General features: G+C 36.2%; 1 protein-coding gene across 1 annotated transcript in view; it reads right to left on the bottom strand.

Annotated features, from left to right (window-relative positions):
- Positions 1-27,338, bottom strand: part of STAT4 (signal transducer and activator of transcription 4) — a 110,584-nt gene that overhangs the window by 37,285 nt on the left and 45,961 nt on the right. Inside the window, exons 4-5 of the mRNA XM_074399346.1 lie at positions 6,701-6,799; positions 3,166-3,258 (exon numbers count right to left, since the gene is read on the bottom strand). Of these exons, the coding sequence (XP_074255447.1) occupies positions 3,166-3,258; positions 6,701-6,799 (192 nt within the window). The remainder of the gene's footprint in view (positions 1-3,165; positions 3,259-6,700; positions 6,800-27,338) is intronic.

The following is a 27,338-nucleotide window of genomic DNA, read 5'->3' as shown; positions in this document are numbered from 1 at the left end:
AGAAGTTTGTGGGAAGTCCAGCAGTCTACCCCTGACCCCTTACTTAACCAAAGACAGACTTGCTGTGCTTCCTAGATTCAGACTACTTTACTTCCTTTTCTTCTCAGAAAAGTCAAACTTTCTACTGCCTGTTGATTCCAAGAAGTCTTCTCTAAGGAAACATGTATCTACCACAACAGTGCTTTCATCACAAAATTTAAATTTTAATCAGAATTAAATTTAGTTTAAATTTTAACTTGTTGGTTACAAAAAGTGTAGAATTTGGAGTAAGAGAATCTGAATTTGTATTCCAACTCTATGACTTATTAGCTGCATGGACTTGGGCAAATGTCTTTGCATTTTAGCTTCTTTGCCTGTGAAAAGGCGTGTGGGGGTGGGGAGAGGAAGGAGGATAACAGTGTCTACCTCAAGGAGTTGTTACAAGGATACATGAGTTCCACTGCTTAAAACAGTGCCTGGTACCAAATATATGCTTCATAAGCAGTAGCTATTATTACTCTTCTAATCCCTGTTTGTTTTCTGATTCTGTTAATGGCATTCTTTATATTTATAAACCTTAGAAAAGAAACAAAGTAATAGCTATTGACTACATGATATACTGTCTACCCATCTATAGTAATAACAGCTACCAATTTTGAGCAAGCTGTGCTGTGCCTACACCTTACATAGATTATCCTTTCAGCAACCTGCAAAGTAAACTATTTTCATTTTTTGTGTGAGGAAACTGAGGCTCAAAGTCATACAATAATACATGCTCAAGCTAGAATTCAAATCTAGTCTGGTCTAGCTTCAGTCTTTACTCCGTCTTTTCACTATACCCCAATACCGCTTGTAGCATTTCACTCTGATGCTAAGTTTCTGCAGAACGAAATCCCATGGAAGACTCTGGGCTACTAAAGTCATGGAACCCACACGCATGAGAAAATGAACCAAAATAAAATATGATCGTTTTAAAGCAGAGATATACTGTGGTTCCTTCTTTTGATCTCAAAATTAATTAAAAGCTGAAAGAAGACACTATCTTGCAGAATCTTCTAATGAAAAGCATATTAAACTAATGCCAGAACTCTGAAGATTCAATGCTATGGTAAGTAATTAAAGGGCTTCTAGATTATATTGTCATCAGTAATTGCAAAAGGTGAAAATACCCAGTGATAATCTTCATAAGCTCTCTGAATGATCTGAGAGCTACATTGCAAACATTCCATAGAGAAAATAAGGTTACGATATAAGTGGGGGAATTACATTGATTGAAAAGCACTGCTTTGCCTAAAAGTCAGGCCAGGTTTCCTGGAATCAGAGCCTGGGACAGGGATCAGGTACACAGGATTTGTTGAAGGAGTCCTCTTAGCAGAAAGGATATACAAGAGAGGGAAAGGGAAGGGGATGGAGCTAAGTGAGCATGTAGTTTTCGTTTAGGTCAAACTTTGGTTTGAGAAACCCAGGAGCATAACCTGCACCACAGGTTAACCCCAACTTGTGGCAAGGGGTCTGTCTTCTTTCCCCACAACCCCGTGTCCCTCAATCATTGTCTGAAGGCAGTCAGTCTCCTCATAGAGGCAATTCTCCAGAAAAGCCATTAGTGGCCAATACTCATAGCAGCTGGGGAATCCATGCACAGGCCTGGTGAAGATCTGGTTGGGGCTCCAAAACCTATGGGCCTCTGCTGCATCCAACTCCTCAGGAAGTTAAAAGGAATTTGTGCTGGATGCAAAACCCATCTGTGCACTTGATTAATGTGCTTAAGTATTGTTACTATAGTAAAATAATAATCTCCTGCCTTTACACACTTACAGGGTGAGTAGAGCCCTTAGTTTTGACATTATAATGTGCCAAGTATTTGTCCTAGGTCTATCTGATTCCTTCTCACAATAGTGTTAAGCTCACACTTTCATATTTTACTTGTTATGGAGGATCACTAAATCAGAAGTCTGAAAATAAATTTAAACCCTATGCCCATTATTCAGATATTTGGGACAGTTGATTTTTAAATATTTATGAAAAGCATATTAAACTAATGCCAGAACTCTGAAGAGTCAATGCTATGGTAGGTAATTAAAGGGCTTCTAGATTATATTGTCATCAGTAATTCCAAAAGGTGAAAATACCCAGTGATAATTGTCAAAAGCTCTCTGAATGATCTGAGAGCTACCTTCCAAACATTCCATAGAGAAAATGAGGTTACGATATAAGTGGGGGAATTACACTGATTGAAAAGCACTGCTTTGCCTAAAAGTCAGGCCAGCTTTCCTGGAATCAGAGCCTGGGACAGGGATTTATAGTTTATTTATTTTTATGGAATTATTATTTTTATAAATGGCAAGGAAATGAATGCTACATTAAGTTTTTGAAAGGAAATTAACATCCTATTTTATATACATCCCATTTTAAAGACAGAAAGTCTTATTTAAGATAGCTTCACTAGATCCATAAAATTGATAAATCTCTAGATAGACTGATTAGGGAAAAAAAGAGAAAACAAAACTGAGCATGGTGACTCACACCTATAATCCCAGCACTTTGGGAGGCTGAGGCTGGCAGATCATAAGGTCAAGAGATCGAGACCATCCTGGCCAACATGGTGAAAATCCACCTTTACTAAAAATACAAAAATTAGCTGGGCATGGTAGTGCAAGCCTGTAGTCCCAGCTATTTAGGAGGCTGAGGCAGGAGAATTGCTTGAATTCAGGAGGTGGAGGTTGCAGTGAGTTGAGATCGCACCACTGTACTCCAGCCTGGCAACAATGTAAGACTATTTAGAAAAAAAAAAGAGAGACAGAAAATAAAATTTATCTATATTAAATGAGAGATGTGACATTACTACAGATTCTACAGATATTCAAATGACAATACATGAACAACTTTATGCCAGTAAAACAACTTAGATCAGTGGACACATTTCTTGAAAAACACAAATTGGCAAAGCTCATTCAAGAACAAATAGATAAGCTGAATAACCCCATACCAAAGAAGTTCAAGTTGAAGTTAAAATGTTTCCCATAAAGAAATATTCTTATATAAACACAGTATGTGAGAGATATTTATATTATTAACAAATTGCTCTATGACTTCAATATACACTAACTTTGGGCACATGAGAGAATGATACATAGTTATTTGGGGACAGTAGCCAGCCTTCCTAGGTATCTGTGTAAGGTCACTTACCTGCACACTGTTTTTGATGGCAGCCACTTTGTGCTCCACATTCCTCTGTCTTTCTGAAACTGAAGAATTTTGTAAGGATTTCTCTAGAGGCCCCTGGAAAAAGAGTGTCTTGAAATTTCACCGGTTTTGAAAAGGTTTATGATGAATGCAATACATACAGCATACAATTTGAACTGATGTCTGGATTAATGTGATATGAATACTCTGCAGCCATAAAAGAATCATGCTGTAGAAAACTATTTAATGACATAAAATTTAAAGTGTTAAAATTTGAAGACTAGAGGAAATTATAAAAATACCATATATAGGCTGGGGGTAGTGGCTCGCACCTATAATCCTAGAAGTTTGGGAGGCTGGGGTGGGTGGATTGCTTGAGCTCAGGAGCTCGAGACCAGCCTGGGCAACATGGTGAAACCCCGTCTCTACTAGAATACAAAAATTAGCTGGGTGTGGTGGCATGCATCTGTAGTCCCAGCCACTTGGGAGGCTGAGGCAGAACTGCTTGAACCCGGGAGGTGGAGGTTGCAGTGAGCTGAGATTGTGTCACTGCACTTCAGCCTGGGCAACAGAATGAAATTCTGTCTCTAAAAAAAAAAAGAAAGAAAAATAACCCACCATATATAAATATATATATATATATATATATATATATATATATATATATATGATATCTATTGCTCAAACATGTATATGCATGTATGTATAAATACACTTGCAAATGTATGGATAGATGTATAGATATGTAAACTCAAGTACATGTGAGTGGAAGAACATATGCACCAAAATCTTATCAATGTGTTATCTCTGAATAGTGATATTCAGAGATAATTTGAGATCACAATTACAGGTAATTCAATGATTTTTAAAATTTTATCTCTAATTCTCTATAACATCTATATAACTTTTGAAATCATATAAAACCAATACATGCAATTTTTAAAATGGTGTAATGAAACTATATTAAATTGGGCCTAAATTTAGAATCGGGGATGTTAAATTTGCTGAGACGAGATTTGTTTTTACTGTAGAACAAAGGGAGTTTATAAAAGAAAATGTAAAAATGTTAGCCTGGTTAAGCAAAAAGACAGTTTCTCCAAGCACAACGTCTTAGCTACTCTAATAATCTGACACTGAGTGTGTTCCTTAGATAAAAAGTTCTATATTAGAGATGAGAGTCAGAGATGTAAGCAGCCCCTTAATCTTAAATTGGGTGGGGAGCTATAATTAGAAAGGTTGATAACTAAAATCCGCAGCAAATTCAGTGCAGTAACCTCAAGTAGAACCCATGTCCTTGACTCTTAATCAGCTATTCTTCAACTATACCACACCCTTCCAACTGGCAAAGCCTTTATAAAATACTCTTTCTCTCACTTCAGCCTCCATTATCTACCTACTTGAAATTTAGTGAGCAGTGCTGCTTTGGTGGTAGTAAGTGGTACTGGCAAATTATTTTCAGAGTGACGTTGATGAGCATATACTCAAACAAACGTTTTGACTGATAACTGACATTTGAAGAGAACACGCACACATGCACACACACGTGCACAGACGAACACCTAGAGATAAGAGAGGTACAAAAAAGGACAGCTGAGAATACATCTGAGAATACCTTATATTTGTAAAAGTATCTTGAATTTTACCCCAAAGGCGCTGAATCAAACTGTATGTACTTTAGAAACTTGCTATAGTTTTAAAATTAAATAAAATAATGCCATCCTTCTTCATCTAAAAAATAAAGTTGTTACAACTTCAAAGTCCTCCCAAAACGGCCATAACCTGACAATAACAAACCAGGAGAATTTTTTAAGAGTTAAAAAAAGACTCTTTTGGCCACATGCAGTGGCTCACACCTGTAATCCCAGCACTTTGGGAGGCCAAGGTGAGACAATCACTTGAGGTCAAGAGTTTGAGACCAACCTAGGCCATGTGGTGAAACCCTGTCTCTGTTAAAAATACAATAACTAGCCAGGCGTGGTCACAGGTGCCTGCAATCCAAGTTACTTGGGAGGCTGAGGCAGGAGAATTGCTTGAACCTGGGAGGCAGAGGCTGCAGTGAGCCGAGATCATGCCCCTGTACTCCAGCTGGGCGACAGAACGAGATTCTGTCTCAAGAAAAAAGAAAAATGAAAAGATACTTTTGTTAGACTTTCAAAAATAAATATAATGGATAATTTATTAAATTATGGAGGATGTCACTTGGAAAATTATTTGCATATTAGTCTTTTCTTTTTGTAAGGATTAACTGAAAAGAATATTCATTAAAGATTGCATTGACTCCTCTACTTGTCTTCAGTGAGGACTCTGAATTCATCCAGGAAAATGGGATAAAATATAATCTAAAATATGTTAGGGTAAAGTACATTGACACAATTTTTTTGTTTCATTTTGTTTTTGTTTGTGTTTGTAGAAAGTGATTTATTTAGAGAGAGAAACAGGAGAAGGAGAGAGAAACAGCTAACTCTCACACTGAGTGAGAGAATCCAGAAAGATGGAATCCAGGAGAGGAAAGCAGCTTCCACACTGAGTGGAAGGGAATAGAGAGAGGTGGAGTTTAGGAGGGGAAGACAGCCTTCCGCGAGAGAATGTGGAAGGGGACTCCAGAGGGAAAATCCAGGATAGAGAAAAACAGCTTCCACGAATGGAATGTTTGTGGAAGGGGACCCAAACATGGAGTCCCACATTCACACAATTAACAAGCAAGAATTCGTGGAGCTTCTGCAAGATGAAATTCCTGCTCATGGACTGGTTTAGCCTGAGAGGAAGGAAATGGAAGCTACTAAAGGGTATAGAGCAAGACCCGTCTGTGAGAGAAACATCCGGGGAGAGGCAGAGTTGGAATGACAGGAATTCGGCTTGGAGGTGATTACGGTATTCCTAGGCTGATATTGTAGGACCCTAGAACAGAGTGTGGCCAGTACAAACAGGAAAAGACGTATAGATAAGATTGCAGGCATACACTCTGGAGAGACTTGGTAATTGTCTTAGCATGCGGGTGGAGAAAAGGAACTACTCAAAGATGACCCTTAAGAGCTCGATTCCAAGTGACTGGAAGGATGGCGGCACCACTAACATAAGTGAAAGAGGCTGGAGAGATTCTTTAAAAATTTCTCCCTCCCTCCCTCCCTTCCTCCCTTCCTTCCTGTCTTTCTTCCTTTCTAAGAGACAGGGTGGATTACGTGGTGTGAACATAGCTCACTGCAGCCTTGAACTGCTGGACTCAAGTAATCCTCCTGTCTCAGCCTCCACAGAGCTAGGACTATATGTATGTGTCACCATACCCAGCTAATTTTTATTGTGTGTGTGTGTGTGTGTGTGTGTGTGTGTGTGTGTGTGTGTGGAGACAGGGTCTTACTACATTGCCTAGACTGGCCTCAAATGCTTGGCTTCAAGTGATCCTGCCACCTCGATCCCTCAAAGTGTTAGGATTACATGTGTGAGCCACTGCATCCTGCCAAAGATGAGAATTTCTGTTTCAGAAAAATTCCTGTCAGAAAAATTGAGTCCAAGGTGTTAACAAGATCTCAGAAAATATTACCTGGACAGGCATGTTGGCTGCGGCCAATATTCTCCTCTCTTCCCTTAAACAGTTCGAAATAACCACAGCTACATGCATTGGATTTCCATGAAATTTTCCCTGAAAAAACAAACAAACAAACAAACAAACAAAAAAAAAAACAATGAGCAAAAATAATTAACATGAAAGCGTAAATACAGGCATCATAAGAAAATATCACCTCTTGAAAATCAACAACAATTTCTAAACAAATATGTAAAATTATTTAGGATTTGTTCCAATAATCTGTTCCATTAGAAAGCTACAGAAACTTATACTGTAAACACACACCCCTAAAGAGAATATTTATCTCTTTGTCCTCAAAAACAACTTTCAACAATGAAAGTTTCTTGAGCAGCTTTTTAGGAAAGATCCTGAACACACACTTAGGAGGATCAATTTAAGTTTCAGGCAGGATTTTTGTTTGTTTGTTTTTGTTTGTTTTGTTTTGTTTTTGAGACAGAGTTTTACTCTTGTTGCCTAGGCTGGGGTGCAATGGTGAGATCTTGGCTCACTACAACCTCTGCCTCTTGGGTTTAAGCGAGTCTCCTGCCTCAGCCTCCCAAGTAGCTGGGACTACAGGCATGTGCCACCATGCTTGGCTAATTTTGTATTTTTAGTAGAGATGGGTTTTCTCCATGTTGATCAGGCTGGTCTTGAACTCCTGACCTCAGGTGATCTGCCCACCTTGGCCTCCCAAAGTTCAGGCAGGTTTTACACAAAAGTTACTTTCCTATAAATTATCAGGACCCAGTGGTCTCAATTTTTCACTTGTTTAATTGTGTGTTATGGTTTGCTTAAAGCATTTGTTTCTATCACTATTTGGTACTGTTTGTGTCAACTAGCTCATAACTTCATTAGTATACTGGAGTGAAACTACATCATACATTGTTTGAGCAACTATATTTTTATGCAGGCTAAGCATACACATCTTTTGTTGTCAAGGTTAATGATGCAGATACTGTAAACTGGCTGCCTGTGGGCCTAATTGAGCCATCAGTGACTTTGTGTAAATTAGAATACTGGAATCCCTTTGGAGAAAGTGTGTACTAACCCAGAGTTGTCATAGTGCCCACCAGTGAGTGTCCCAAGCACTCATTTACCTTGCCTGCAAGGCCTTGGTAGGTGTCTGAGTTGTCTAAACTTACTGTATGGGACTAATCTGAACAACACCATCGTTTTAGTCAATAGTGTTAAATTTCTTTGTACCTGACTTTTTTCAGGGCAGGATTAACAGGAAGCACAGTAGAAAAATGCATTTATTTAGTTTCCCTCGGCCCTTCTCTCTGAAACTGGTGCTAATATTTATGAAATGACCAAAAGATTAGCAGCAGAAAAAATAAAACAAAAATCCGCAAAGTGGAAAATTAACAAACAAAAAGTAGGTTGTACAGATATAAACTAGAAGGTTTTTCTAGGGAAAAAATAAGGTTATTGGTTCTAAAAATTTTTTTGGCTTTGCTGCCACAATTTTATTAAAGTGGTATGTTAATCACCACTTCTATTTGTTTTATTAAATGGTGTATGTTAATTACCACTTCTATTTGTAACACAAGAGTAAACACAAACTATCTGAATTCCTGCTCTTACATATTATACAGTATTCCAAACTCTTTCTTTTTTCTCTTTAAATCAGAAGTCTCCAAATGAAAACAACAACAGCAACAATAAATTGAGTGAAACTCGGAAGGTAAATAAATAAATATATGCGTCATAACAAATGATCCTAGTTATGAAGCGGGGATACCAATTTCTTTTTTTTTTTTTATAATTTCTGCATGTCAACAATTTCAGATTCTCTCTAGTTAGAACTTGTTCCCACTGTTAATTTTCCCATGTGTTGATTTTTTTTTCATGTAACCTATATTCAATGCTCCAAAAAAAGCTATGTTTCCTCATTTTGCCTTTGATTTATTTTAATATTATTCCATAGTTAAAAATAAAAGGCTTCTCCTAGGGCTAATTTGGAAGCTCTGTTATTCATGTAAACTTGAAAACTCTTGCCATTTAAGACGAGGATCCTCTTGTATTTTAGAGTTCCTCTAAGAACCCAAGAATTACTATTTGCCTGTTTTTCTCACTGTTGCTGGAGTATTTCTATGCTGATCATTTAGATGCCACCTTTCAACATTTCTCGGTTGTGTTGTACACTGTCTTCATTTTCCTTTCTTACTTGCTCTTCTACCTTCCTGTTCAGATTCAGTTTCCCTCATTCTTTGTAAGGTTAAATTACTCACTTTTTCTTCTTTGTTAAGAGCCAGGAATCACCACTGTTTTCATCTAGGATATCTTTTTACTTTCCTTGAGCATTTTTCCTAAGTGCCCCACTTGAATGTATGAGACAAAAACATCTTATGGAAAATTGATCATTATAGATTCAGTACCAGATGAGCACTTCTATTTTCCTAAGTATCAAAGACATAACTCATATTCACCTTTCAGCAGTTACCAAGTATATGAACCTCAAAATAAAAACAAAACAAACTCCTAAGTGTGTGTTGGTGGGAGGAAGGAAGAAGCATGCCAGAGAAAGAGAAACTGCTCATTTTCTGTAGGGTATCAGTTTCTCATGCAAATGTATTGCAAATACCTTCTACTCTCTGGCTTGTCTTGTTTCTATCTTCTAGTGTCAATGAAGAGGTTTTAGATTTTAATAAAATCATTTATTAGTCTTTTCCTTTATGCTTCTTATGATTTAAGAACTCTTTCTCTAAGCTGTGGGCATGGAGATTTTTCTTTGTGGTTTTGCGCAATTGATTGTAGTTAATTTTGAGCTTGTTAAAAATGACAGTTTTCTTTCACGTTTTTCCATATGTCTACCAAATTCCAATAACATTTACTGAACATCTTATTCTTTCACCACTGCTCTGCTGGGCCAACTCTGTCATAAATCAAGTGTTCGTTTGTGGGTGGGCTTGTTTCTGGACTCCATTCCAGAATCTTATGGTTCAATCTCTGCTTCGTCAATAGATTAGCTTTTTATTTTTTTTTAGCTACAGCTTTATGGTTAAGTCTTGATGTCAAGTAGAATATTTGTATTTCTGTATACATTTTAGAATCAACTTATCAAGCCCCCCGTCTCACACACACACACACACACACACACACACACACACCCTGGTTGAGAATTTGTACAGCATTAAATATTTAGATAAATTTTAGGGAGATATGGCATCTTTATACTTATGTTCTAATCTACTTATTTATATCTTCTTTAATGTGTCACTATTAAACATTATAATTTTACAAGTTTCATTAGGTTTATTTCTATGTAGTTTGGTATTTTTGATATTAGAATAAATATCTTTTTCTTCATTGTTTTTGCTGTTCTATAGAAGTATAATTGATTATGAATCCACCAACCTTGCTAAACTCTGACTCTAATGCTTTTTTAACATCTCTCACCAATTCTAAATTTTTATCTGTGGCTTATTTTGAATTTTCTGCATACACAAATCATACATTATATGGATATTGATAGAATTTTCCTTCTTTTCAATCATCTAACTTCCATCAAGATTTTACTTTGTCCTAAGGTGGCTTGTTTAGAAATGTATTAGTTAATTTCAAAACATAAGAATTTTCTATTTATCTTTTCCTTTTTGTGAATTTTTAGCATAATTCAATTTTAACCAGAATACATGCTCTGAATGACTTCAATCACTTTAAATTTGTTGAGACATAGATATTTACTAATATATCAGTAGTGTATACATATATTAAAGGGGAAGTACATGTATAATAAGTTGGCTAATGTCTTCCTAAAACTACTTCTCTTTAGAGTTCAATTTTTCTGAATCTCTTTTAAAACTTAGATTCATTGGCACCCATATTTTTCCATAAAATAATGTCTTCTGAGCCATCAAGAATGTCAGTGATGCATATTTCTGTAGACTGTGCACAATTATTGTCTTCATTTTGTAAGTTTGACGCTGGTACTTTCTTGATCTTTCCAAAATTTCTCAGTAGAAGGTTTCAGACAAGAACCAGGACTCTTATTTTTTCTACATATGGTTAAATGGTTTGTTGACTGAAATGCTGAAGAGCTGTAATAGTCTAGTCATGCCATCATGATTTACAACCACATCACTAATAGATAAGATTCCTATTTAGCTTTTCAGGCAGATGTCTGTGGTATCACTGAGAACTAGAATATATGGTAGATTCTCAGATGTCTCTTCCAGAAGACTTCTGATCAGTCTTCTGTCACCTTCGCCATTATCCATCCACTATTGCGGTTCACTCTCAATAACACCTTTAAAAAAGTTCTTATTCTTAGACATTGTTTTATAGTTACACAAATTAAATATGGTGGCAACTTCAGCAATTAGCAGTTAGACATAAGATCACAGTGATATGCTGCTTTCGATACCCCAAAATCATAATCTTGGGCTCCTTAAAGATCCTTTTGTATTGGCAGTATAATTTTAAGTCTTGCCAAGGAAAACCACTCCCTCATCTATAGCATTACCTCTTTAATTAAACACACATTATCATTTTTCCTCACTTGCATCCTGCTGGAAGTTAAGTGTATTCTGTTTAGTCAGCAGGATGTTTCTGATAAATTGATGCTGTACATCTTAATGATAATACTGTGCAATGCATGAATCATTCACTCCAGGCTCTTATTGTGCTGAGATTTCTTTCATCTATTATGAGAACTTTAGCAATTTATCTTGCCACTGTTGCTTTGTGTATGACAGGCAATCTTTTTTTTTTTTTTTAATTTGAGTAACAAAATATAATACAACTTTATCTCCTTGTGAGCATCTTCCTTTCTTACATCCTATAAAGCATTTTATTGTTGCTTTCCAAGAAAACTTGAAATTTAGGGTCATCCATCTAGTGACAAATAGTTGCTTCACAAATATCGAATTTGTACCCTGCTGATTTGTTCCCATTCCATTCTGCATACATGATAACTATTTGTTTCAATCCTAAATCATAGTGTTACATTTTGATGACATTTTAAACAGCAATTAAGATCAACATATGTTGCACCAATGGTGCACATAATTCAATTGAAGTGACAACATGAATAGCTTTGATCCAGTTTCACATCACAGGCAATGACAAAGATGTTGTGATTGCCACATGGCAACAGCAATTAAGAGATGTTATTGATTGTGATATGCATTCTGATTTCAGAGATGTTAAAATGTAGAGAAAAGTGTCATAGAATCCATGAATATGCTATTTATTCTTTTTGCTACTTTATGCTAAATTTTTTGGCTTTCCTTCAAATTACCCTTCTACTGCCTTTCTACCTAATTTCCAAATTTGACTTGTCATTAAAGAGTAACTAGTTTAGCCAGGCATGGTGGCTCATGCCTGTAAACCCAGCACTTTGGGAGGTGGAGGAGGATGGATCACGAGGTCAGGAGTTCAGGACCAACCTGGCCAAGATGGTGAAACCCCATTTCTACTAAAAATACAAAACTTAGCTGGGTGTGTTGGCAGGTGCCTGTAATCTCAGCTACTCAGGAGGCTGAGGCAGAGAACTGCTTGAACCTGGGAGGTGGAAGTTGCAGTGAGCTGAGATCGCACCACTGCATCCCAGCCTGGGTGACAGAGCAAGACTGTCTCAAAAAAAAAAAAAAAAAAAAGTAATTAGTTCATCTGCTCTTTTTCTTCCAAATAGTCCAATAAGTTCCAGAGTCATAAGTAATGGATGTGAGAAGGACTGTTCAAAATAATCTTCTTTGTACCAGCAATACCAAGCCTGAAATGTCACAATTAGGCATTCACTCCTCTGAGTTCTTTCCTTAATGGTCCTCTTAAAAATGTAAATACATTTGGAAAGTTAATACCACATTTAACAAATTTCCTCTGTATTGTGAAGGATTTATCAGATGACATTCTCTGACTGTAGTGACCTGGCAACTACCAGATGAGAATGATAGATTTCAGGTTAAATAAAGGGAGAACTTTCAGGAGGGCCTGAAAGAGGAGGCATTAGTGACCAAAGGGAAGAAACACATAACCAACAACTGTCCTGGCTTGGGTTTCTTCAGAAACTGACCTTGAGACAATGATTTCAGTGCAAGTGTTTTAAGTGGAAGTTGGTCCCACAAAACACGGTTACGGAAGTGGGCGAGTGAGATGAGGAAGAGAAGGCAGCCAGTAAGGGTGTGCGGTAAGCCACTTACACTGTTTTGCTACGGTGGGCTGAGAACCCTTGAAGCTGGTACAGAACATGTGACTTAGAGTTATCTACTCAAGGACTTTGGGAACTGAAGCATTTTTCACATCAGCTCTTGTTGTCCATCATTAGCGATTTAAAAAGATAGGATACTGGCAGCTGGATTTCTACTTAACTAAACTGAAATGATAAGGCCAAGAAGATGTGGACAGGACACCTTCACCTCTGCTGTGCCAGCTCTTCTCCTAACCCCAATTCCAGAACTTTTTGCCTTCTCTTTTTTTTTTTTGAGACGGAGTTTCTCTGTTGTTACCCAGGCTGGAGTGCGATGGCTCGATCTCGGCTCACCGCAACCTCCGCCTCCTGGGTTCAGGCAATTCTCCTGCCTCAGCCTCCTGAGCAGCTGGGATTATAGGCACGCGCCACCATGCCCAGCTAATTTTTTGTATTTTTTTTTTTTTTTTTTTTTTTTTTGAGACGGAGTTTCGCTCTTGTTACCCAGGCTGGAGTGCAATGGCGCGATCTCGGCTCACCGCAACCTCCGCCTCCTGGGTTCAGGCAATTCTCCTGCCTCAGCCTCGTGAGTAGCTGGGATTACAGGCACGCGCCACCATGCCCAGCTGATTTTTTGTATTTTTAGTAGAGACGGGGTTTCACCATGTCGACCAGGATGGTCTCGAACTCTCGACCTCGTGATCCACCCGCCTCGGCCTCCCAAAGTGCTGGGATTACAGGCTTGAGCCACCGCGCCCGGCTGTATTTTTAGAAGAGACGGGGTTTCACCATGTTGACCAGGACGGTCTCGATCTCATGACCTCGTGATCCACCCGTCTCGACCTCCCAAAGTGCTGGGATTGCAGGCGTGAGCCACCGCACCCAGCTACTTCTAATTTTTTAAAACTACCTACAAACATACTTCACTCAAATGTAGGTATTTGTTTTTCATGGTATCTCTGGGATATGAAGCATTTGTCTCCATTTACAGAGTAAAATGTTTTCATTCACATTTTTGAATTGAAAATGTGCCACCTACTGCATACTTCTGGTTGCCAACTAGCTCTCTGTCATCACAAATACTACTGTTGAATCATTTTTAGCTTTATTCTTTACCAATGTCAAACACACTGGCCTGTGTGGGTATCAAATTGACTTATTCATAAATTAAGCAAATAAGCCAAAATGCCTTTCAAGTTCACATGATTTTAGTAATCTTTGATTTTAAAAAGATAGTTTTAAAATTATTGGTAAAATAAAATAGCAATGTCTTCAGAATTAAGACATTTGGCTTAAATTAGTCTCTGATAGGTGTTTTAAGATACAGAACTTTGGGCCCAGCATGGTGGCTCACGTCTGTAACCCATCACTTTGGGAGGCCGAGGCAGGCAGATCACAAGGTCAGGAGATTGGGAGCACCCTGGCTAACAAGGTGAAACCCGTCTCTACTAAAACTACAAAAATTAGCTGGATGTGGTGGTGTGCACCTGCAGTCTTAGCTACTTGTGAGGCTGAGACAGAATTGCCTGAACCCGGGTGGCGGAGGTTGCAGTGAGCCGAGATGGCGCCACTGCACTCCAGCTTGGGAGATAGAGCGAGATTCTGTCTCAAAAAAAAAAAAAAAAAAAAAAAAAAAAAAAAAAAAAAAAAAGATATAGAACTTTGTTTCTGACACTTGCTTAACTTGTCTATAAACTTACATTCTTAGATTTGAGCCATTAGGATACGATGAAGCGTAGTTCTAGGCATTGTTCTTTGCTCTGGGCTCTGCACCTGGTACATAATTAAATTACTTACCTCCTAAGTTTTTTACTAAAAATGAGCTATTAAAAATTAACATTACAGGCCGGGCACGGTGGCTCAAGCCTGTAATCCCAGTACCTTGGGAGGCAGAGGTGGGTGGATCACGAGGTCAAGAGATCGAGACCATCCTGGTCAACACTTCTTTTCTTGCGTTTCTATAGAAATGCCTCTTAGCCTTCTGGAATGGGACACAACTGTTTAACTGAATTGATCTATTCTCAGGACTAATATACTGATTAAAGAAGGCACGGGACAATATATTTAAATCTGCTCTTTTCTATTTATCCTGATTTGTCTTTTGCTACTTTGTCTTTCTCCATCTAACAACGTCTAAACCTGAATCTCTCCAAAGCCATCAGCTTGGCTTTTAATGCCTAAAATCTGTTTTAAGTTTCAAAGTGGGAACTGAAGGAAATTAAAATATTTTACTCCCAAATATATTTCTTTGATGTGTTTTGAAATGGTTGCAGCTTGGCCAGCAAACAGAAGTGGTGTTGCAAAGCTGTCTTCTGTGGGAAAAATTTACGTCTGTAGAGAATCTCTGTTAATGTAGCCGTGGCCCCTCCCCTTTCCATCCTACCACCCGATCCAGGACAGAGTAAGAGTCTGAGGCGCCTTTAAGAATCTGAAATGAAACATTTACCATCATATTGAGGGAGCTTCATTTACATAACAGGGCCACCTTTGCCAGCCAAGCTTTTTCCTTTCTCAGCCAGTCTTTCCACTAAACCTGATTTCCCTAGTTCCAGCCATGCTCTGCATCTGTATTCTTTCCTGTGGTCTCAGGATGGTATATACATATGTTTCTATAACTCCTTGGGAATTGGCTCTTCATTCTTAGAGCTCCCTTGTATATATGCTAAATAAATGTGTATGCCTTTTTTTCAATTTAAAAAAACCAACATCACTGGCCAGTTTCTGTAACAGAGCAGTCTCAGTTCAGCTTCTTCTTATTTCCTTCTCCTTATTCTTGGTATGCAATTTTTCTCAATGTCTTCTACCTAATCTTTTTACCAGAATCGAAAGGCTATCTCTATAGTGAAAAAAACAAACCCACTAAATTGAAGAAGAGCTGAACTAGTTGTTTTAAGGCTGATTAAAATAGAATGGCTAGTCTAATAGGTTTTAAAAAGCAACGGTCTTTCATGATAAAAATTCTGAGTATACTAGCAATAGTGAACTTTCTCAACTTGGTTAAAAAAAAAAACCTACCAAAAAATATACAGGCAATATACTTAATGGTGAGAAACCAGGCGCTTTTCTGCTAAGACCAAGAACAAGGCAAGGTAGGCTGAACTCACCACTCCTATTCAGTATCATATTGGAAGTCGTAGCTTAATACAATAAGGTAAGAAAAGGAAATAAACGGTGTACAAATAGGGAAGGAAGTAATAAAATTTTCTTTGTTCACAGGTGAATTGTCTATGTGTGTCCACAGACATCGTGATTGTCCATGTAGAAAATCCCAAAGAACAAATAAAAAAGCCTCCGAAACTAACAAGCCGTTAGAGTAAGGTTACAGACTGCAGTGTTAATACAGAAAGGTCAATTGCTTTCCTATAGAACAGGAACAAACCATTGGAATTTGAACTTGAAAGCACAGTGCTACTTATATTAGCACAAAAAAAGAAACAGGTGTAAATCTAACAATATATGTATGAGATATTTAAGGAAAATTATAAGGCTAATGAAAGAAATCAAGAAGAACTAAATGGATGAAAAGGTATTTCATGTTCACTTTAGCCAAAAATAAGTAGATAAAGGCTGTATTGTCAAGATGTTGGTTATTCCCCACTTATCTATAGATTCAATGAAATTATCTACAGATTCCAATCAAAATCCCAACAAGTTATTTTGTGGATAATGACAAACTAATTTTAAAGTTTATATGGAGAGGCTAAAGAGCCAGATAGCAACAATATTGAAGGAGAAAAGCAAAGTTGGAGTGACTGTACTCAACTTTAGGACTTAGTGTAAATCTATTTTCATCAAGACAGTGTGGTATAGGTAAAAGAATGGACAGATAGATCAACAGAACAGTATAGACAGCACTGAAATGGATCCACATAAATGGACATCACTGTCTTTTGACAAAGGGGCAAATGCAATACGACAGAACAAAGGTAGCCATTTCAACAAAGGTGCTGGAATAGCTGGATATTCGCATGCAGAAAGTGAATGTAGACACTGACCTTAAACCTTCCACAAAAAACAAGTGAAATTAACTCAAAGTGAACCAGAAACCTAAATGCAAACTGCAAAACTATAAAAGTCTTAAAAGAGAACATAAAAAAGAATCTAGATGACCTTGGGTTTAGTGATGACTTTTTAGATACAACACTAAAGGGAAAATTTATGAAACGACAGATTGATTAGCTAAAAAATTTCTGCTTTGTGAAAGAGCTGTTAAGAAATGAAAAAGAAAGTCACAGACTGGGAGGGAATATTTGCAAAAAACATATCTGATAATGAATTGTTATCTAAAATTTTTTTAAAAAAACAAGAAAACAAACCCAATTTAAAAATGGGCCAAATACCATAACAGACATCTCACTAAAGAAGATATACAGGTGGAAAACAGGCATATGAAAGATGCTCCACATCATATGTGATCAGGGAAATATGTATTAAAATAACAATGAGATACTGCAATGCATCTATCAGAACAATCAAAATCCAGAACACTGACAACAGCAAATGTTGATGAGGATGTGGAGCAATGGGAACTTTCATTTGTTGCTGGTGGGAATAAAAAATCATATAGCCACTTTCAAGGACAGTTTGGCAGTTTCTTATAAAACTAGACATACTCTTGTAATATCATCCAGCAATTACACCCTTTGGTATTCACCTAAAGGTAACTCATTTCCACATGAAAGCCTGCACATAGATGTTTATAGTGGCTTCATTCATAATTGCTAAAATTTGAAGTGCCCAAGATATCCTCAAGTAGGTGAATAGATACACTGTGGTGCATCCAGATGATAGAATATTATTCAGTACCAATAAGAAATGAGCTATCAAGTCAGGAAAAGATACGGATGAAATTTAGACGCAAATTACCAAGTAAAAGCAGCCAATGTGAAAAGGCTACATATTGTATAATTCCAACTATTAGATACCATGGAAAAGTCAAACTATGGAGACAGTAAAAAAAGTCAGTGGTTTCCAGGGATTAGAAGAATGAGAGGGAGTAAAGGATAAATAGGTAGAGCACAGGGGATTTCTAGGGCAATGAAACTATTCTGTGTAATAGTGTATTACGCTGGATACATGATATTACACATTTGATAAATCTCAGAACATAAAGTGAGCCCTAATGTAAATTATGGGTCTTTAGTTAAAACAATATAATATTGTAATAATATAAAATTATAACAAATACATCTTTAGCACTATAACAAAAACATTCTTTAGGACTAACTCACACATGCACACAGATACACTCAATGCCACTTTGAACTCACAAAATGAACCCACAAAAGGTAGCAATTAGAAATAATAATAATACAGTGCTTTCACCTGAGCATAATTCATATAATCATTGGAAGAGAACTGTTAACACTAAATTTTCTTTGCACAGAAAAAGACCTGGGAAGGAAAATATCAAGATGTAAGATGTAGGAGACACTGTCTGATGAGGGGTGTGAGGAGGAGACTAAGGTAGTACATGGGAAAGTATTCTCTGTACTTTCCACTCAATTTTTCTGTAAACCTAAGATTTCTCTAAAAAACAAATCCTTTTTATTTTCTGAAATTGTCTTGCTGAAGTTTCAGTTCTTATATGCCCTCCTTATGCTATTCCTCTCACCAGAAATGAATGAATCCAAATTAATGAAGTTGCTCTCCTCTTCACTCAAAGTTAGCTTTAAATTCTCTCATCCTCACGAAGGTTTACTTGATTTTAAAAAAAAGGTATGGTATAGATTGTTGATGGATCTAAATAACAATTCTCTGCTATTATTTATAATAATAATAACACATCTATCTTAAACTAGCTAAAAATTAGCTGCAGGTGTGTATAGCTTGTCTTATTTATTATTTTTAAACTACTTCTTAAAGGCATCAAGTATGTCTTCTGCAAAGTGTGAGTACATTTCCTGCAGAATGATCTATGTCTATGAAGACTTAACCCTTCTAGACAATCACTCTGAAAAGCAGCCAGAGAGCACTCTGTACAAAGCCAGAGGACCTGGGTTTGTGGCTCAGTCCTAGCTATGTGACCTAAAGTAAGATATATATTAACTTTCATTGCTTAATTGCCCAGTTGAGATAATAATGCTTGTCATTCATCACAGAGTCATTGTGAGGAGTCATTTGAAAAAGAGTTTTGTAATTTGTAAAGCACACTATACATATATGGAGTTTTTTGTGTTGCCCTCTCATGGTCTTAAGAGAGCTTAAAAGTCATAAATTGTAAATCAATACAAACAGAAGATAAAATCTTCCCATTAGTTTCACAGAAATGACCAAAACTAAATAAAAAGTCAATGAAGTAAGACTGACTTGTGTTCCAGGAAATAGATTTATATGAATATAAAAGAAACTCCAGGAAAAGACTGTGTCTTTGGTGGTTTTCAAAACACTAGACTGTGGGGACTTTCCTGGCATTTCTTTAGGACTAATTCACACATGCACACAGATACACTCAAGGCCACTTTGAATTCACAAAATGAACTCACAAAAGGTAGCAATTAGAAATAATAATAATACAGTGCTTTCACCTGAGCATAATTCATATCATCATTGGAAGAGAACTATTAACACTAAACTTTCTTCGCACAGAAAAAGACCTGGGAAGGAACATGCCAAACTCTCACTAATGATTATCTTTGGAGAACAGGACTGAGGAAAGGATATTTTTGCTTTTACTTCAATTCTATGGTATTTTTAGAATTAAAAGAAATAATTACACATGTTACTTTTTTTATTAAAACTAAACAAGAATTGATAACATACATATATATATATTTCATATCAAGTCTTTGCTTGATTTCTGCATGGATTTTTTAAAAAGATAAATGCTAGCTTTGAAAATGTGTCATTCAGGTGAAAAAAGAAGAAAAACGAGTCAGAGTCCAGACAGACAATTACGATGACTAAAATTGAGTGCCCCTAGGGAATTCACAGCAGTGTAATCAAGAGATAAATAGATTGCTGAATTCAAAATGACACGAAGTCAATAAGGAAGATGTTTACCAACTCTACTTATCATTTATGTTTGAATATGCCAGTAACAGAATCTGCCATGTAATGAGAACCTATGTGCAGAGTGCTCTATAGGCTTTGTTTTTATCTTGATAGTAGCCTGCAAGGTACCTATCAGGAAGCCCAGGGTTATGTCATTTGTGAAAAGTCATAGAACCAGGAAGTTAAGGAAAAGGAACTTCTCAAATCTAGGTGTTTCTTATTCTATGGTCTAATTCACACATGCACACGACTTTCCAAATCACAACTGCCTTTTAAAAAGCTTGTTCCTTCCTTATTTAACCAGATTCTGTGGGCCACAGCTGTGTTTAATTTTATTTTCCCGGGAAGTTATATTTATAATATTTTATGTGATAAAACTATTCAGGGCTAACCATCATTCGTAGAACCTCAAGATAGCTGCAGTGGTTAAATAAATAAAGCAATAGAAAATAACCATGTGATTGGTTTTAAAATCATTAAATCAGTTTTCCTGAGACAACTTAGGTCTTACTAGCCCTGGCAGTTCTACTTGCTGTTGGTAAAAGCAATCTGCCATGACCTGTGGATATCCCTGCATGACCCTGTTAGGTATGCCAAGAATGCAAGGCCCTGACCATTCTTTGCTTGTCATTTTTTAGGGTTATTGCATAGGCAGCAAGCAACCTTGAGGGATAAGGTAATATGTTCACCCAACCAGAGTGGGCTTACTTCTCCAGCTACAGGAGCAGTGAATTCCTCAAGTTCAGTGTTCCTTTCCTGTAATGCAACCTACTGGTGTCCAGACATCCCCATGATGGGCCCACTATGACACCTCCACAGGACTTGGGGTACCTGGAGAACCAGTGCCAATGAACACGAAGCTCTGATTACTGCTTTTGCTATGAATAATAGTCTTTTGTCTCTGATCTAGAAGGCATGTTTTTTTCTAGCATCCATGAAACAGTAACAAAAACAATAACAATAACAAGCTAACTTGTTAGCTTGCAAGGAGGAGAAAATTCTAGACCCTGCACAGTTCTCGATGCCTGCTTGTGTTGTAAAACTTATTCCAGGATATTTCCATTTTTAAGTCTATATCTGATTTCCTATCTAGACTCTGCATCTTTCAAAAGCAGGAACTGGTCTGCTTTAAGACCAATCTTGAAATGGCTGTCACCTCATAGGGACCTCACAAGTGCTAGCTGAATGATCAAAGGAGAGGCTGAATAAACTATAATAATCACCTCCTAACTGAAAGAAAAATAGAAAAAGCATAGTATTCAATCTCTGTGTTGGTAAAGACCTCTGTCTCTAAATCTTTTTGGAGTTTTTATTAGTTATTTTTATCCCTAGTTAGCAATAAACATATGAAACTAGAGTCTTTAGATTAGTTGGAAGGGGCAGCAGGGTACGAAATACCCCTGGAGATGGCAATTTTGCTTCTTGAAGGCTGGATGGGATATTCCCCCCAGTTGATCAGTATCATTGGTAGCAAGGCTGCGTTACGGAAAATTGCATCATGAGGATTAGCCCTTTGTGGATGTGATGTTTGCATCACCTGCTCACTGCGTGGTAAGACAAATCCTGTATGGTAAACGGAGCTTGTCTTTCACTTATATCCTGTAAGATCATTTAGTCACCCTTTCACCCTTATTCTGTGATAACACCAGATATATTATCATCATTAGAAAGTGTTTAGACAAGATTATAAGGACAAGAAAATGAAATAGTAAATGTAAATATTGGTAAAGGGGGTATGCACATCTCTCTTGCTGATGATAAAATTATATTTCTAGGAAAAAAAGAGACATAAAAATTCTAGAATGAATATACAAGATGACATGATTTTCTCTACATTGGTAATAACCATCTAGAGCTAGAAATGGAAAATAAGAAATAGAAAATAGATTCAAAATAAGAAAAATAATTTTAAAAACAAAGGAACGAATTTAACAAAGAAGATGCAGGTCTTATATGATTAAATTAAATTAAATCATACTGAAAACTTTAAAACCTGAGAAGACACAAATTAAAAACCTATATTCTAGAATGTGAGAGACTTGTTATTATAAAAATATTAATTGTCTCAAAATGAATATGTGTATTTAACACAATTAAAGTTAGAATCCTAACTTTTGGAGGGTTTGTGGTTGAAGGAAAAAGTCAGTGAAGAGATCTTAAAGTTCATATGTAAGAGGAAATGTCTGACAACAACTATGACAATCACAAAGGCTAATTTTTTACTGCTTGAAATCTATCAGGGAATTTTCTGACCACTCTGTTGAGTTTCATCTTATTAACTCTCACAACTGCCTGTGATAAATGCTGTCATCCTGAGTATACAGCTAGGTAAACTGAGATAAAGAACTGTTAAGTGACTTTAAGCCTGTATTCACTTTGACTCCAGAGTGTTGACTTGCTTTTAACCAATTAACCAACAAGTTCAAGTTCATTATCTCTAAGCTGGAAGAAGGAGGACTTGTCTTTTATGATACTGAAATACACTATAAAGCTGTTGTAACCACTAGTAATGACATATAACTAGATTGGCAGAGCATAATAGAGAGTTGTGGGAAAAAATATTAAATAAGAAAATTAACACATGAAAAGGTGATTTTTCAGTTGAGTAACAAAGTGCTTATTTCTTTAAATCTTGCTAATATAACTGTCAATCCAGAAGAAAAAGTTGGATCTTTATATAAAGAATTTCATGTTGATTTAAAAAGTTTTTAACTTTAAGAAAATCTTAGACTAGAATTTAAGAAAACAAAACAGCTGAGACTCGAGGAGACCTTTTAAACCAGGATACAATCCCTCGAAACTATACAAAAAAGATGGACGCTTCACTAATTTAAATATTTCTGTAGGGAAAAAGATGTCATAAAGCCTAAAGACATGTGACAGACTTGGAGAACATTAGTAATTCATAAGAAAGAATTATTAATAGATAAAAGACTTTAAAAGTTATCTTTAATGTAGATAAAGAGCCCTTTGAAATTGATTTAAAATGCCTGATAGAAGGAAGTGAATGGGAAATTCACAAAAGAATACATCCAAATGACCAATAAATGTGGGAAAGGATGCCACACCTTCCAAGTAGTTAGAAAAAAAACAAAAAACAAAAAACAAAAAACAAATTTAAAATAAAAAGAGAGATCGTATCTCCCAAAAAGTCAGGTTGACAAAAATAAAAAAGAATGATAATATCTATTGTTCATGAAGATACGGGGATGAGGGTCCTCATACATACTGATGGAAATGTGAATTTTAAAACCTATTAGGAAAGCAATCTCACAATATCAGAATTTAAAATGCTTGTATGTTTGTCTCATAAGTCCATGTCTAGGAATCTGTCCAATAAAAATGAAAACGCTGGCCCATAATAATATATGTATAAGATTGTTTGTTCCAATACTGTTCATGGTGGAGAACCAGAAGTAAAGTAATTGCTCACTTAACAGGAATGACAATAGCACATTCACACCATGAACTATTTCCTACCATTAAAATGAAGGGATTTTTGTTATGTAAAATTTGGAAAGCAGAGACACAAATAATAAAGTTTCATTTTTGTAAATGACAAAATACTTCATCATTTACGAAATTTTATAAACACACACATATACACATTATATATTTCAAAATATACACAAATTATATCCTTTCTATTTTTTTCCATTTTTATTTGACTGGTAAACATAGACACACAGATGGAAAGGTGGACACTTGACTGTTCACACTGATGTCTTTGAAGGTAGTGCTGTGGATGGAGGTAAGTAAAAAAGAAGTGGGATTAAAAAGGAGTTTGTAATTAAAAAGCTGCATGTATATTATGATCTACTTTACGGAAAATTACATGAGTGTGTATGCAGTAAAAGTATGAAAAGATGGTGAACAAAATGTTAATAGTGGTTATCTTATTTTGGTGGAATTTCAGGGGAATTTTTTCTTTCTTCTTAGACTTTTCATTATCATTTGACTTTTTACAAAGATTTGCATTACTTAAACAATCAGAAAGAAATTATAAAGCTATTTTCAACATAACAAAAATTCCATCGGTAAAAATTTTTAAGTTAATTTACATAACGTGCAAAAATTAGAAAATTAGAACTCCTAAAGCAAGAAGTGGAAAAATTATTCCAACCTGAAGAAATAAAACCATTCTCTGAAGATTGTTGACATTTACGAAACAGCCCTCAAAGTGTCCCTGTATATTTTCCATGGAACAAATATCTGAAGCCTATTTGAACTATGTGGCGGAAGTATTAATACCGTCCAACTACTGAGAGAAATGGAAACTTAAGGGATTGCTAATAGCTCATAAATAATAGGTTCGTGCCTAAATAACCTGTTAGACGACTGTGGGCATGAGGATGGCCCAGAACCACTTCCAAAACGGTGAATCCTGGATTTGACTTGCAGGTACACAGAGTCACACTGCAAAGCAGCCTCTGGGCTGGTTTGAAATGCAAATCACTATCATGCTTTTATATTTAAAGTGACCTTTCCTTTCAAGGCCACTCTGGAAAAGATGCTAACACCTATAGATGAAATTAGTTCCTCAAGCATCAGAGCTTTTTCTGCTGACTGATTTTGGCTTCCACGACTATTTCTACCTCCAGTTTCCATCAAAATGCATTTGTCTCATCCTCTCAGTACCTTGCTCATTTGGAGCTAATTAGTCAGATATATTTACCTCTTTCTCCTATCACCTTGAATAAAAATCATATTTATATATTACATAAATATATACACTTTTATATTCACATATACATTTTTATATTAACATTATATAAAATATATGTGAATTTACATGTTTCCTCTGGTTTTGATAATGGACTTGATCTTCTGAATCAGCAGCATTTCAACAGGTCTTTGTGCTCACATGGTTTACCCAGAAAAATGTACTAGAAAGTCCTCAGGACTGGAGGTCAGGAGGCAAGGGTTTTAGTCCACGTACTGTCATTAACTATGACATTTTTTTAAGTCGCTTTTACCTCTTTTAGCTTTGATTTCCACTCCTGTCAAATCTCTACCCTACCTTTCTCTCCTAAGGGGTGAGAAACAAGTGGGACGTTCATAAGATCATAATCATTAAATAAAGGTCAATTTTACTTTTCTCTGATTGCGGAAGTAAAATGTTCTTTGTAGAAAAATTTTTAAATGCAAAATCACTAAGGATTAATAAAAATAACTAAGAAAGATCATCACCCATAATCGCAAGATCTAGAGATAACTGATGTTAACATTTTCATATAGACCCATTTGGTTTATTATCTCTGTGTGCATTTTTATAAACACTTACATACACTTTAAAAATAAGATTCAGAGCATATTTGGTGTATCATTATGTATATGCTTTTTTATATAATTGGTAATTAATACTTCAATGTCATTAAAAACTGTTTAATAATACTATTTTATTTTGTTTAAAAGGAATAAAGAATGGCCACTCCATAAGCCAACATATTTCAGCCCTAGTCTAATAAATTCTCCACTGTTGATATTTAGATTTCTTATAATTTTTTGGCCATCAAAATGCAGTGACATATTCTTGGTTAAATCAACCTTATTAAATTGTAGCATTTATATCTCATTCATTTAAGGTTTTGCATACTCAATGTCAGAAAACTGAGAAATGTGCTAAAGTGTTCTACTGCTAGTCATTTCTATTTGTGTTTATAATTTTTACTTTATATGTTGATTTAATATTACTTGGTGTATACTGACCCATGAACATTCACTTGAAATTGTTATAGTATTACAATATTTGTTCTGGTTACTGTTTTTGGGATGGAATTTGACATTATCTAACAAGCTCATAGTTATCATGAGCATTAACTGAGATATTACCTGTCCTTTGCACTAAATTGAGGTCGGCTATTGTATCTCCTTTCTATTTTATTATTATGTGATTATTACATAACATATAGTGACCATATTTTCTTTTTGTCTGCATTAGTTTGATATGTCTTTGCTCAGCCTCTTTTGTTTGAACTCTTCGAATACCTCATTTTAGGTGGTTACTTTTTTTTTTTCTTTTATTGCATTTTAGGTTTTGGGGTACATGTGAAGGACATGCAAGATTATTGCACAGGTACACACATGGCAGTGTGGTTTGCTGCCTTCCTTCCCCTCACCTGTATCTGTCATTTCTCCCCATGCTATCTCTTCCCACCTCCCCACCCCCCGTCCCTCCCCCATTTCCCCCCAACGGACCCCAGTGTGTAGTGCTCCCCTCCCTGTGTCCATGTGTTCTCATTGTTCAACACCCACCTATGAGTGAGAACATGCGGTGTTTGATTTTCTGCTCCTGTGTCAGTTTGCTGAGAATGATGGTTTCCAGGTTCATCCATGTCCCTACAAAGGACATGAACTCATCGTTTTTGATGGCTGCGTAATATTCCATGGTGTATACGTACCACATTTTCCCTAACCAGTCTATCATTGATGGGCATTTGGGTTTGTTCCAGGTCTTTGCTATTGTAAACAGTGCTGCAATGAACATTCGTGTGCATGTGTCCTTATAGTAGAATGATTTATAATCCTTTGGGTATATACCCAGTAATGGGACTGCTGGGTCAAATGGGATTTCTATTTTTAGGTCATTGAGGAATCGCCACACTGTCTTCCACAATGGTTGAACTAATTTACACTCCCTAGTTGGTTACTTATAAGCAGAAAGTGGTTGATTTCTGTGTTTTAATTTTCACCCATTTATGCTTGAGGTTGCAATTTTTTGAATTTTGCAATCAGACCTTGGGGATGACCTTGAGCAGCAGGATATAAACAACTCCTACATGCTTAGCGTTCCAATAATGAAACACTAGGCATAAATGGACTAAGTGAGAATTTTCTCATTTTTAACAAGAGTGCTTAATTCACTCACATGCACTGCTATATTTGGTTTATTTGGTTTTACTTTGTCAGTTTTTAAATTATTATTTTCTTTGCTTGTCCTTTGATATATAGACTATTCCTCTTTTGCTCTTCTCTACTATTTTGAAGGTATTTATACAGTTTTTCATGCTTATAGCAATTACCATCAAATTTATCAAAAGCATTTTTGCACCCACTGGTTCACAAACTTATTTTTATCACAACCATCAGGTAGATAACCTCATGTTCACTTCAAACTCCCCCATTGTGGGCTACTGTGCCAATAGAATGAGCTGTGCTTTATGCACAATTCCCACTTGCACTATCTCCAATTTCACCATTTTTCACTTGCAACAATCACAATCCACCATGAATATGTGAAACTGACTTGAAACCTAATTTTTGTTGTCTGGAGTAAAAATTAAGCTTTTGGAATTTCCATGTCAAGATAAGGAATTTAGCATACTTTAATCGAATCTCTCAAGTGACATGCTACCTACAGTGACACGCTTTCTTTGTTAACTCAGGAAAGTCTTCTAAAAGATACCTTCAGTTGTAATTTTTGTTCAATTTGCTTTTGTCTTCATCAATTATCTGTGTGTTGGCACTTCTGTATCTCATTTTCATATGCTA

This window comes from Saimiri boliviensis, chromosome 5 (assembly GCF_048565385.1).
Source record: "Saimiri boliviensis isolate mSaiBol1 chromosome 5, mSaiBol1.pri, whole genome shotgun sequence".
In the NCBI taxonomy this organism is placed as follows: domain Eukaryota; kingdom Metazoa; phylum Chordata; class Mammalia; order Primates; family Cebidae; genus Saimiri; species Saimiri boliviensis.
Note: the sequence above shows the minus strand (reverse complement) of the source record. Positions and strands in the feature narration are given on the sequence as shown.